The following is a 12,020-nucleotide window of genomic DNA, read 5'->3' as shown; positions in this document are numbered from 1 at the left end:
TCCCTCTCATCTATTACGGCTATGTTTAAAGGTTTGTATTCCTTTTCTTGATTCCAAAGAACACCCAATTAATGTTGTTCGTTCTCAGAAAACGCTTGTCTTAAGCTTAAGTAAACTAATACAGCAACAAACTGTTTTTATTTTAGTTTTCGCTAGCCTACTTAGTAAAAGAAAAACTTTTAATTTACCGTTGCAGCTTGACACATTTAGTAATATAGCATCTGCAACACACTGTAACCTGCACAAAGACTTAAAAATATGTCAGACAGTAGTACTCATGGTGACAGAAGATACTCTTGTGACTCTTATGCGGAAATAAATGAAGAACTGGAAAGGGTAAAGAAAAAGCCCAGGTCTTGGATGGGGTTTGTTTTTGCCTTGTTGGCTTCTTGTAGTGCTCCACTTGGTGCGCTTTTTATTAAATTATCAAGCGGGGACAGTATGCAAATCGTTTTACTTCGCTGTTTTACGCAGTACATGACTCTTTTGCCTGTTATCACTTACAAAAAAATTGAACTGCAAGGCGACAGTTGGAAATCGACACTCCTGCTTATATTCAATGGCATCTTTGCTTTGTTGTCGATGGCCGCATTTACGAATTCATTCAACTATTTATCGCTTGGCGATGGAATGGCAATGTTTTTCACGTTTCCAGCCCTGGTCGGATTCTTTGCATGCGTGTGCCTAAAAGGTAGGTTGAGTTTTTTACATATTTCCTTGCACATTTGTAGCCTGTAACGAGTTCCCAGTCGCGTGGCCGAGTGGTGAGTGCGCTTGCACGCCGCTTGAATGGGCACCGGTTCGATACCACTCAAGAGCACGCCACCGTGATTTTGCAAGTCATAATGACATGCCAAAACAAAAGCAGTGAACTGTATGAATGTATAGCCTTTAGCAGACTATTGTATTGCATCTGTGCTTGTTACGCAAACTTATGTGGTTGCAATAGACGCAAATAACACAGTCGGTGTATTGTACTGAACTTGTAAGGTGTTTGGATGAAAAGTAGCCTGATAGAAATCTTAAAAAGATTTAAACGGTAGCATATCTCAATCACGTGAATAAAAATCACTAAGTTGTTGCAATATGTGGTTGCAATAGTCTCTGTAATAACATTTGAAAAGTTTGCAGTTCAATGCTTGTTGATAAATATTTAAAGTGTAATGTCTCCAAAAAATTTTGCTTTGACTGGGCTCTTTTATAAATCGTCATAAGATTAACGCAAGAAGATATTTCAAGTTATTCGAAGATATTTCGAACATCAGTAAAAAAACATTCAACATAAGTTTTGCTACTTCAACAATTGTGCGTGACACTATTTTTACTTGCATTATAATATTTGTAATATTTTGTTGTTTCAAGTTAAAAGGTTCGACATGTATAGCCTACAACACAACTTCATGCAGCCAAGAAGTTATTGTATCTATTAAGCAAATGTTTTTAAACGTGTATTTTAAGCCATATTTTTCTTGAGCGTTTCAGTGAATTTTTTTTTGTTATTTGCTGATAGAGAAATGCTCCATTCTCAGTGCTGGACTCACTGTGGTTACATTGGGAGGAGTGGTACTTATCGCAGAGCCTTCATTTATCTTTGGAGAACCAGCTAACAGCAAGCAAGATCCAACTGATCGAATAAAAGGGATTTCACTTGGTTTGATAGGCTCAACATGCATTGCCTTAACTCTTGTCATTGTGCGGAAACTTGGACCAAATGTACATTTCAGCCATTCTGTTTTCTATTACTCACTAGAAGGAATCATCATTATGCCTATTTATCTAGCTGCGACTGGAAAAACTGCACTTCCATGCCTTCAAGATTTACCAACCATGTTTGCTGGGGGCTTGGGGCTGTACTTATGTCAAGTATTGATGACACTGGCTCTGCAGCGTGAGCGTGCAGGCCCGGTATCTTTGGTTCTCACTAGTCAAGTGATAGTTTCCTTTTTGCTTCAATTGATTGTGTTTGGTGACCCGCCCACAGTTTTGGGTGGAATCGGAGCCGCATTAATTGTTGCCAGCTCTGTTGTTTTAGCTCTGACCAGCGTTTGCAAAAAGCCATGCAAAAAGCACTAAGATGAAGTATGTTTTCAAAAGTCGTGAATGGGGATTAATATGTCTAGTACAACCTGGCTCGAAAACTCATTTTCTCCTAAACAAATAAAGTAAAAGGAATTTAACACTACATTGCCCGACTCGACGTTATGTAGTTTAAGTCCGAAATAAACTTGAAAGTTGAATTTTGTGATTAAATCGAACTATCAAAAAACAGTAGATCCACTTATGTAGGCTTACGAAAGTCCAAATGTGGCCGGAACGGTTGCCCATTTCGGTTCATGACTCTGGTGAGTTGATATCGAATATATCTGAAACCACGTATTTCGTAAGCCTTATCTCCATCAATGAGCAACTTGTATTTTTAAGATGTTAGCCTACTTGTGCAGTATTTTATTTTCGATTTCATTTCCAGTTGCATTAGCAGTAGTGTGCTAACGCAGTAGGCTACATAGCATTCAAAACGATGAAAGAAGCAGAAAAATTGCTAGTTTCGTTGCACTTTATGTCAAAGAAATCATACTCCTTGATTTTTACAAAGCGCTTGAGTTTGATTTTTATATTGACGGTTGCTTTGAGGCTGAAATGGGCTTCAACAAAGTTACCGGTAGCCTACTACTTTTTTTCTTTAACAATTGTTTTCGTTTTGTTGAAACTGGGAATAAGTTATTCAAAGGAGCTTGTACTATAATCTGTATGGATAAAATGTTTTATCATGTAATACCCTGCATGTGTAATTAAAATAAATGTAAAATATTTAAATGTTTTTACGTGCAATGTTCCTACGTTGATAATATTTGATTTTCTCGATATTTTATCAATGAAAATTCTAGTTTATGTTGTGAAGACCAAGTGATACGAAATGACTGTTTAAAGGTGGCCATTTATTTTAAATGGGAGCAACCCTAAAGCAAATGTCGACGTAAAACGGATAGAAGTCGTATTCATTGAGTTTCTGTTTGTTGTAGCCACATGTAGTCTGGTCTGGGGTTGAGGAGATATCCTTTCACTGCCCCAGAATATCTGTATTGGCCAAGACTACATGCAGATTTGACGTCAAGGGAGCTGGACCGTGGTCAGTGACGTAGCTAGAAAGAAAATTTCAGGAAGGCAAAAGCAACTGTTGGAAACCAAACGTCATTCAACATGAATTACAATAGCATGAAAACTTTGCATTAAAACAATTTTTTGAGGGGGAGTGGTGAAACAAAATTTGGTGGCTACGTCTCTATCGTGGCTACCTTACCCCTCGTGGCTACCTTGCCCCTCGTGGCTACCTTGCCCCCCGTGGCTACCTTGCCCCCCGTGGCTACCTTGCCCCCGATGCTACCTTGCCCAAATGGCTACCTTGCCCTCGTGGTTACCTTGCCCCTCGTGGCTACCTTGCCCCCCCCGTGGCTACCTTGCCCCTCGTGGCTACCTCGGCCCCCGTGGCTACCTTGCCCTTCGTGGCTACCTTGCCCCTCGTGGCTAACTTGCCCCTCGTGGCTAACTTGCCCCCCGTGGTTACCTTGCCCCTCGTGGTTACCTTGCCATTCGTGGCTACCTTGCCCCTCGTGGCTACCTTGCTCCCCGTGGTTACCTTGCCCCTCGTGGCTACCTTGCCCCTCGTAGCTACCTTGCCCCCGTGGCTACCTTGCCTCCTCGTAGCTACCTTGCCCCTCGTGGCTACCTTGCCCCCCCGTGGCTACCTTGCCCCTCGTGGCTACCTTGCCCCTCGTGGCTACCTTGCCTCCTCGTAGCTACTTTTTCCCCGTGGCTACCTTGCTCCCCGTGGCTTACCTTGCCTTACAGATCTGTAGCCAAACTGGAATATCGGAAGGGCGGGCAAGCAAAAAAGTAGAAACTATTAGCCTGTGTTCATTGGCGTATGAGCAGATCTTTCCAGGCTAGATTGGAGGGCAGGAAATCATCAGCAGTCTCGTCGTCCAGGACCCTCAGACCATGCGCACTGTTTGGAGGCCGATGGGTTAGGCAGTGGTGGATGACATGGTCTGCGGTCTGTTCAGTGGCACCGCACTCGCATTCTGATGAAGGAACCCCACTTGTGCATGTCCGAGCGAAAGCGGCCGACGTGGCGTCGTGTTAAACACATGGCATGTGTTGAAAACACGCTTTTAGTATCTTCAACACAATTTTTACAAAAATCAAAACTATTTTGTGAGGAAGGAAGTTTGCCCACTTGAACCCGGCCTTGCTACGGCCCTGGGATTAGATAGTAAAATTAGCAGCCGCGTAACGGAAGTTGAACAACGGGTCAACTTTTTATGGAAACTTGATTTTATCAGCCTGAATAAGCAGGTTATGACTCATACGATGGTCAAGCTGAATGTATCAATGCAAATCAAGCTGAACAGTCAGAACCAGAGGTGGATAAATTACACAATTTTCAGTTCAATTACATCATCAAAATTTTGTTACAATTGCATTGTTCCAAACTTTTTAAATTACAATTATTTTCCAATCTCAATAATTACACGTTTCAATAGCGAAAAATAATTATTGTTTCAATATTTATGTTTATCGATGAATTTTTTCAACTTGATTTTTTCAAAAACAAGTAGAATTGCATTTGATAAAGATTAAGTTGCAATGTAGAAGTCTCTTTTGAACATCAACAGGCGACTCAACCAAAGTACTGTAGGCTACCATGCGTGCAACTCACCTAATGAAGGCCTATGATTGTAATATGAATCAAATTTTTTTTAAATTACAAGTAACAACAAAAAGTCTCGATTACAGTTAGGCTACCGGTACATAAATAATTACAGTTAGGCTACCGGTACATAAATAATTACATTCGATTGCAATCGGAATTGATTCCACTCTGTTCAGAAGGTTTTCATTATGAATAGTAGACTTATAGGCTATTGCTATATCAATAAAAATCCATAACCTGATATATTTGTACTGCCACTTTAATGTAGGCCTATAGCGCAATAACACGCTGCGGCACAGCAGATGAAAGAAGCATAACCACCAAGTAAAGTCACTTCTAATTTTTTGTTGGCCGTAGCTAGGAAACTGCACCAAGAAACAGAATTTGGACTTAAACACACAAAAAAAGATGGATTGAAATAAAAAATTAATTTTTCGCAGATGTCGCTTCAAACCACCTTTTCTATCACATATCTATTAAATAATAAATTACAAAATAATAAATTTAATAATGGATGGAATAATTCCCCTCAACAAGACTTCAACACTGGAAAACCTCACTCTGTGAACAGGGTCGGATTAAGGGTAGCCTACTGTAGACCTAAGGCTGTTTACTAGAGAAGGTCTAATTTTGCAAACTAAGATACAAAAAGTAATAAAACTACATATTTGAAAAATTGAAATTATTTACTGCAAAATAACATAAACATACCATAAAAACATGTAGGGCCCATTAAATGTAACTAAGTGTCATAGACTCATACTGTATTACAATATATATTTAAAATTACATTTTCCTAGCCTTACAGCTAGCAAACGTATGAATGATGTCATCAACATTCAAACCTCTAACAACATCACTCTCTATAGCAGGGACGGGCAACATACGGCCCGCGGGCCGGATCCGGCCCGCGACGGGATTTTGAGCGGCCCGCAGACAGTTTCCGGTCTTTACATAATGTGGCCCGCGGCCACTCTACCGCAATCCTCCACTACTTGCTTACTACGTCAAATAATAGTGACTGTTGGTTATTTTTTAGTTCTTTGATTATTTATTTTCGGTTTTTAGTCAAGTGACAAGCATGTTATGTTCCGTCATTAACGGGCCTTCCATCCCTTTTCTTTGTCTCTTGTAAGAACCTCCTTCAGTCTCAAGCTGGAAAAATAGATCAAAGTGAAATTTGGCTGATTAGTGTAATAATTGCACGGGGAACGTATACAAATAATAGTGATTGTTGGTTATTCTCTGGTTCTTTGTGTTTTTTAGTTTCTTTGTTTTCAGTTAGAATTAGATTTTGAATGTAGCCTACAATAAATATTTTCCTATGGATTTTGCCAAGAAACGTAAAGTTGAAAAGGAGTGTCGCGAATTTAACAAATATGCTCAAGCGCTTTTTCACACAAGTCGGCAAGAAAGCAGTAGGCTACCATAGATGTTTCAATGAAAGTGACAACTTTGATCGACTACAGATGTCCCATTGACTTCAGAAGCTACATTACGTTAATTGTTAATAAATTCATTAAAGACTATTTTTGGTCTTTATGCTTTAAACTTAAAGTTTACATTACATTAAATAGAATTCATTCTTTGTCTAGGTCAGTGCTCTTCAACAGGGGTTCCGCGGAACCCCAGGGTTCCGCGGAACATGAAGTGGGGTTCCGTGAGTTTTTTGATGCGTCATTCCGATTTCTTTAGATCACTGCACCGCATTCACACTCCAAGTAGACCATTTTGTTAAACAAGAGGTTGAATGCAGTCAACAACCGAATAAAACATTGATTTAATTATGGCGTCACTTGCTGTTTATTGTTATTCTATTAACAAAAACGTTATTGTTGCATCACAGTCATAGAATGTTGCCCATGTAAAGATCACAGAAGTACAAGCAGACTAAGTATAGTAGAGACTACAGACTTGAGCTGCTGTTGAGTGTTGAGCCTTTGTGAGAATAAAGTAAAAACAGTGTTTAACCAAATTTTTGTTAGTGGGGTTCCGTGACAAACGCGAAAGTATATGAGGGGTTCCGTGTTGACAAAAAGGTTGAAGAGCACTGGTCTAGGTGGATAAATACACGCTTAATGTAGCAATTCATGAATCCGGCCCGCCAACTACTTCATTTTCCCATATCAGGCCCGCCCCTGCTCTATAGCCTAATATGCTTAAAAGTGATAGCGCAGAGAGGCGTGTATCTGACATTGTTGAACGTAGATAGTTCTTAACTCGTTTAAGTACGGAAAAAGATCGCTCTTTACTGCAATTGGTGATCATGAGAGTCAAAAACAAGCGTAGGCCTATAGCTATTTCAACATTTGGAAAACTCTCAGTGATCTTGGTCTCAATGATTATTCTATACAGCCACATGGATTTTGTCTTAGTATCGTTTTTCTTGAGAGGGCAATCTTTTACATATGCCACAAATTGAATAAACTCTTGTGAGAAGTCTTCCTCAAAATCATCAGTGTAGGCTACTTTTCACATATCAGTGGCGGCTCGTCATAAGGGACTGCAGTACTGCAGTCCCCCAACATTTTTGTGCATTTGTGAATTATATTACATATAGATAGTTTTGCCATGTTTTTTTAATTTATTTCGCTTGAAGAATTAAAAAAACTCTTAATATTAATTTTTGTTGCAATAAAAAAAAAATTTGTCTTACAAAATTAATTGGCAACTCTGGGTCTGCAAATTCTGGGTAGCCACTTTAACAAGTCGAAATTCTGCCACTGCGAATGACTACAATGCAACCGCCAACCAATCAGAACATGTTATAAGAGGCTACCATCCAATTGTGACCCTTCTAGCACTCATCCAGAGAGTTAATGCTTGTTTTGAACTTTATTTGGTAATTACAGAAGAAAAAGAGCAATAGCAGTGGTGGGAATCGAACCCGCGTCAACGAAATGACTACTTTCTAGCCCTAACCTTAACCCCTAAGCCAACCAGCTGACAAAAAATCCATCACTTAATTTGCTTTCTATCATCTTCTTTTTGCCATTTTTTACGTCACTTAAACCGTAGCTTATGATTGGTTCGCGTTTCATTCTAGTCAAGTTTAGTGGCAGAATTTCGACTTGTTAAAGTGGCTACCCAAATTCTGCAGGTCCGGTGTTTCTTCTTCTTTTTTTTATGACGTAAATTTTTCAGAAAACAGTTTTCTAGCGTCACTGAACAAGCGCTGTAGGGACTGCAAATAGAACAGACCCCGGTCAGGGATTTCAACTTTAGTTCTCGTAAATCTTTAGGGTAAGCGTGTGGAAGCTATCGGTGATTAGGTGAAGGGATCGTAGGTTACTTTACTTGATCTGTGTTTTGAGAAGTCACTGAGACAGACTAGTTTTGACGTGAAGTAAAGCCAATTACTGTAATTATTGGTGCTCTTTCACAATTCGTCCTTTTGGGATGATGACGTCATGAAACGTCACACAGGTTGGAGTGGACTATTATAAAGGAGGAAGTACGGGGTGGAAATGCACTGAAAAACACCTGAAGGAAATTGTCTTCCATTTATTCATTTGTTGTTCAATTTTAACAAATTTGCTATCGTTGGAAAGCACAAGCATAGATCTAACCAACTAAGTTAATACCAAGTCCCAAAATAGTACTAGCTCCATCTGGTGACCACCTAAACTTGACCAAATTCAAGCCGTGATCAAAAGTTTACTTTAAATGATAAAAACATTAAACGACAGCCAATTAAAAGAACATGTTACTGTGTTACTAACCCTAACTCAGTGCATTTATAACTCAGTCCGGTACAGCTTTATAATTATTTATATTAGGTTAGCCTACTGGTTGATGCAGCCCCCCCATGGTTTGAGACCACGAGCCGCCACTGCATATATGCGTCGAACACCTTCAGCAATGTCTTCAGTAGCCTTATTTATTGTAAAGTTGCCAGTGATCCCAAATACTTTATTAATACTATCATAGCTGCTAGTCAAGCTGCAATCCTTTTCGACAATTTCTGCATCAGTTTATCACTGATGGAAACAAATGCGATTTCTAGTGTCGAATTTGAAGCAGATGGAAAAAAATTTGAAAAAAATGAAATGGATAGTAGGTACCTACGGCAATATTCTACCTAATGACACTCTAAGCTTAATTTTGGTAAAAGTAACGCATCCGTGGTTTTGAAAATGGGATCTTCATATGTATTGACTTAACTCTGTCATTCGCAGTGATGTAGGCGCATACAAAAAATATTGACGCCGTCAGCGTAAACGCAAATGTTCCAAAAACCATACGCCGTATGCGTCAACGTAACTTGTAAAAAAAGTTGGCGGCGTCAGCGTCAGCGCATACACTAGCGTAAACTCATTTTGTTTGCTAGGTGCCAAACATTCACACGGTATGAACCACTCAAAACAAACAAGTTTTATTTTGAATTTCCACGAAGAAACACAAGCATCTGAAAGTGATCATCTGACATTTTGCTGCGTTTTGGTTTGAATATGTCTTTGCCCATTGAAAACATTCTTTCAACTGCAGCGCTAGAAGGTATATTGGCGTGCTGTAGCGACAAAAAAGACATTAAAAAGTATGCGTTGACGCTATGCGCTAAGAAACCGCAAAAACTTTACGGCGTAGCCTCAAACGACAGCTATCCAAAAAAATGTGGCCGTAAGCGTTAGCGCAAACAAAAAGTCTACGCCACAAGTATACAGCGTAGAATTTGCGGCGTATACGTACATCTCTGGTCATTCGTTTTTAAGCAAAAACTGTATTGCACTGGTACTGGATCTATATCACTATCACTCTATCAGCCTTACAAAAATTTAACCTAAAAAAGAATTGAGGCCGAATTTTTCCAAGCCTAAGGCTATAGCCTTATTAGCCTAATGGTTAATCCGGCCCTGTCTGTGAATCTCGATGATCGGGCCTGCGTCAGTGATTCAAAGCCTCTAGGAAACTGCCTGGAGTAAGCTCTGCAAGAAGCTTTCCCAGTCCGAGGATAAAGATTTAATCACTCAAGAATAGGCTAAATATAAATTGAATTTACTTGATTTTGATGTTTAAAGAAATAAGTTGTATCTAAAACGGATTATTGGAACAAAACCAGGTTCGCACGTAAGCCAGATGAGCAAGCAAAATCAGGCCGGCTTTGATATTATTAACCTTACTCCAGGCTGCCAACTAGCGGCCGGGTTCGGTATACTTATTCTTATGTTATGGTAATTAAGAAGGCTAATCGTATTCTCAATTCTTAAATACCTGCACTTAGCAATCAAAAAGCTTTCATCAATGCACACTGCACAGCCACCTTCACTTTAACTTTATGCACACGTGAACGGCTGCAAAAACTTTTCTCTACGACCCCAGGCTGTGCAATGTGCACCCTTGTAGTAGAGTACCTTGTACCTTGTGCACAGTGTTGTACGTTAACGACGTCAACTTTTTGTTGACGCTGAGGCTAGCGCCGTCAATTTATTTTTTAGTTGACGGAAGTGATAGCGCCGTCAACTATTTTGCCGATTATAAGCGCCAAGCGCTATGCGTCATTTTTTATTTTCATGGAAAATCTCGTTTCACAATTAGAGTTTCACAATGTATTCTGGCCAGCGCGACTCATCCGAATTACCGGCTTTTGCGTTGGTTGGAATGGTTCCCTGGAATACAAGCGGAAGAAGTTCGCCAAATGGTGATCACCCATGTATTGAGAGCGAGGGATCAGAGACAGAAAGCGAAAATCCATCAATGTCATCGCGGACGTTGAAGATACTTTATTTCAACAGCTTTATGTTCCTGAAAAGAGCGATGTTGGTGCAGTGGACCTCGTTAAAAGATTTATACATGCTAAACTATCACAGCACGCTTGGAACAGTGATACCTTTCCGAGTAAAGGTTTTCAACTTGTTTTTGAAATACAACACACCAATACCAACCAGCGCTGCTGTGGAACGCATGTTTTCACTTCGAAAAGACAATATGCGTCCCAAACGCAGCAGATTGTCAGACAAACGTTTTGAAATGCTTGTTTTTCTGCAAGGAAATAACTAATAGGCTAAGCAGCTAATTACAATACAGTCTCAAAACATAATACCTGCTCTTTATTTGTAGCTATTGTTAGCCTAAACTTGGTTGAAATATTTCCGTTTTATGAGACGCTGGCAAAAAATAGCGCTGACGCCGTCAATTTCTTTAAGAGCTTACGCAGTACTTTACGCCGTAAAGTTTTTAGGCAATTCGCGCTGACGCTGACGCCGTCAATTTATTTCAATGACGCGTACAACACTGCTTGTGCATACTGTGAAGTAGCACTTTAAAATTTGATATATATTTTTTTATAGTAGCATGTCTTTATAGCGTTGACGAGAAGTTCACGAAGAAGAGTAGGCTATGAGGTCTAATATATAGTTGATTGACTTTTCTTTGATGATAGTAGGCCTACTAGTGGCTCTGATAGTAGGCTACTGCAATTACCAATTATATTGATTGATAATAATTAATTTGCAAAGGTTTAATTTAAGTGTTAACTTGTTGTGACTTTTTTACTTTGACTTGTTCTTTAAACGTAGGAATTATTATAATCAATAATGCTGACTTCGACAATTTAGCAAATCAACAATTTTGCAACAATGCCTTTGCAATCATATGAAGATGGAAAACTGCCAGGATTAACCCTAAACAGACTACAAGCCATTAGCAATCGACCTACAAAAGAAACACAGTAGCTTATTGTAGTTTTTCAGTGTCGATAAGTGACACTTCAGTATTCAGGATTTCAATTTGGATAGCATTTGAACTTGTTTTAAAACTTCGTAAACCTACTTAAGCTTAGCGTAACAATTTTATTCGTCTATCGAGTTCTCTATTTATCAAATTTTCATTGCGTTGCAACACCAAAAACTGGTTAAACAAACTTATCAGTTTTTGCTAAAATGTCTTACTTGGAACTCTTACATTTCACATTGTCACTGTGATTGCATGCAACATTTCTTGTTTTGCAAGGTTTGTTTATTTTGTGCTTCACTTTGCGTTCCAGTCATGTTATTGTTTGTCAATCTCAGCCCACTTCCCAACATAAAAGTTTCCATTTTACATCATTTAAATGTTTGTCGATGATAAAATGATACGAGAATATTAGCTTTTACTGGATGGTTTGCAGCTGCGTTTTACCCAGTCAGCAAAATAGTTGGGTTTGCATTTAGTATTCAATGTTCTTAATCGGGGCCTGGCAAATGTAAGTTGTACAGCTCATAGTTGTACAACTCATGCAATAAAACGGCATTTATGTAGCATCAGGGCATTACAAAAATATGCTCTTTAAGGATAACAAAAAACGAATGAGCCCACTTTGAGTTTCTGCTTT

The 12,020-nt window shown here is 39.2% G+C and overlaps 1 protein-coding gene across 1 annotated transcript; it reads left to right on the top strand.

Moving 5' to 3' along the window:
• The first annotated feature begins 208 nt into the window (after positions 1-208).
• LOC145767225 (solute carrier family 35 member G1-like) lies at positions 209-2,890 on the top strand. Its single transcript, XM_082579012.1, has 2 exons — positions 209-691; positions 1,511-2,890. The coding sequence occupies exons 1-2, from the start codon at positions 259-261 to the stop codon at positions 2,071-2,073; spliced, it is 996 nt and encodes a 331-aa protein (XP_082435138.1). The 5' UTR covers positions 209-258; the 3' UTR covers positions 2,074-2,890.
• Positions 2,891-12,020: the final 9,130 nt, after the last annotated feature.

This window comes from Aplidium turbinatum, chromosome 3 (genome assembly GCF_918807975.1).
Source record: "Aplidium turbinatum chromosome 3, kaAplTurb1.1, whole genome shotgun sequence".
NCBI lineage: Eukaryota > Metazoa > Chordata > Ascidiacea > Aplousobranchia > Polyclinidae > Aplidium > Aplidium turbinatum.
The sequence above is the reverse complement of the archived record's forward strand: the minus strand, read 5'-3'. Positions and strand labels throughout refer to the sequence as shown.